Source organism: Eleutherodactylus coqui, chromosome 6 (genome assembly GCF_035609145.1).
Source record: "Eleutherodactylus coqui strain aEleCoq1 chromosome 6, aEleCoq1.hap1, whole genome shotgun sequence".
Taxonomy (NCBI): domain Eukaryota; kingdom Metazoa; phylum Chordata; class Amphibia; order Anura; family Eleutherodactylidae; genus Eleutherodactylus; species Eleutherodactylus coqui.
Genome location: NC_089842.1, coordinates 46,028,060 through 46,029,697, shown reverse-complemented (window position 1 = coordinate 46,029,697; position 1,638 = coordinate 46,028,060). Strand labels below are relative to the sequence as shown.

The 1,638-nt window shown below is 36.3% G+C and overlaps 1 protein-coding gene across 1 annotated transcript; it reads right to left on the bottom strand.

Moving 5' to 3' along the window:
- Positions 1–417: 417 nt before the first annotated feature.
- LOC136633560 (olfactory receptor 10A3-like) lies at positions 418–1,356 on the bottom strand. The gene has a single exon (XM_066609322.1). It carries the CDS (start codon positions 1,354–1,356, stop codon positions 418–420), a length of 939 nt encoding a protein of 312 aa, XP_066465419.1.
- Positions 1,357–1,638: the final 282 nt, after the last annotated feature.

The window sequence follows — 1,638 nt, the reverse complement described above, 5'->3', positions numbered from 1 at the left end:
GCTATTTATCGATTTACATAACTCATTTCAGTTACCCCATAAAGAGTTTTACAAACACCTCCAAATGAGGCAGTTTCCATCTTCAGTGGGCCAGGAGAGGGTTCCCCGTACTCAAATTCTGAAGCTTTTATGTATGACCACAAGACTCGGAAAGCCAGTATTTCTAGAGCTTACCTATCATTATCAGAGCATAACCGCTCTACTGTCTTACCTTTTCTATTGAAGTGGGAATCATACCATCAAGACCAGGACCATTGGCATTTTAATTTTTTTTTTATTGAAATAGAATCACCATGAGGTATGAAAATGTATGCAGCAGCATTAACACATCAACATAATTGTGGTTGTGAAGGGAAGCACACTTACAAATGATTATACACTGAATGGTGGGAAATGTAGAAAAAAATATATAATATTTTATGGCTGCCCTATTTTTGTGTTGTACATCATTTTTCTTACAGCATATTTCACATCACTATTTCTTAAACTGTAAATAAAGGGATTTAACAATGGTGCAATAACAGTATACATGAGTGATATAAATTTGTCCATATCTGTACCATAAGTTGACTTAGGCCTTAAATACATTAAACTAGCGGATCCATAAAATATAGTCACCACTATGAGGTGAGATGTGCAGGTGGAGAAAGCTTTCTTAATCCCTGCTGTGAAATGGTACTTTATAATTGTCCAAATGATCCGTGTATAAGAAACAATTGTTAATAGGAAAGCACCTACAACCAGTAGTAGAACAATTATAAAAGTGACAATTTCATTAAACTTTGTGTCACTACATGCCAAGGCCATTACAGGTGGAACGTCACAGTAGAAATGGTTGATTTTATTGGGTCCACAAAAAGGTAAGGAGAATGTAAGAGACGTCTGTATTATGGCAACTATCAAACCAATGAGCCATGAGCACACGATAAGCTTAACACAAGCATTTCTACTCATTATGACATTATATAATAATGGATGACATATGGCGTTATATCGGTCATAAGCCATGGCTGCCAGCAAGTAGCACTCTGTAGATCCCAATAACAAAAAACAGTACATTTGCACGGCACAGCCATAGAAAGTGATGGTTTTATGATTTGATAGAAGATTTTTTAACATGTTGGGTGTAATTGTTGAGATGTAACATTCTTCTAAAAATGAGAAGTTAGAGAGAAAAAAGTACATAGGGGTATGAAGGCTTGAACTGAGGTTATAGACGACAATTAAAAACATATGAGCGGCTACAGATATACTATAGATACAGAGAAATGAAGCAAATAAGAAATACTGCAATTCCGGGACATTGGAAAATCCTATAAATATAAATTCCATTGTTGTACGATTTCCTTTATCCATACCATTAATCAAAGCCCAAGTTCTGTGACAGTAAGAGGTCCCTCAAGATACAATGGATCCAGGATACAACATTTTCAACAAGCAATGGTCTTTTTCGGACCTTTGTTACTTGAAACCAGATTTAACATGGAATATCAGGCAATCTGCATCTCTAGCATGTGCAGTTTGGTAGAAAATCCAGCCAATCAGCACTGGCTTTTTACTGGTAAAAATGCATACACTGACTGCGTACTTATTCACGCCTATCTACAGTACAAGGTGGTACAGCATGTCCTGTACTGC

Excerpts from the sequence above, each read along its gene's own strand:
- LOC136633560 (XM_066609322.1), bottom strand. The coding sequence starts at position 1,356 with ATGGATAAAGGAAATCGTACAACAATGGAATTTATATTTATAGGATTT.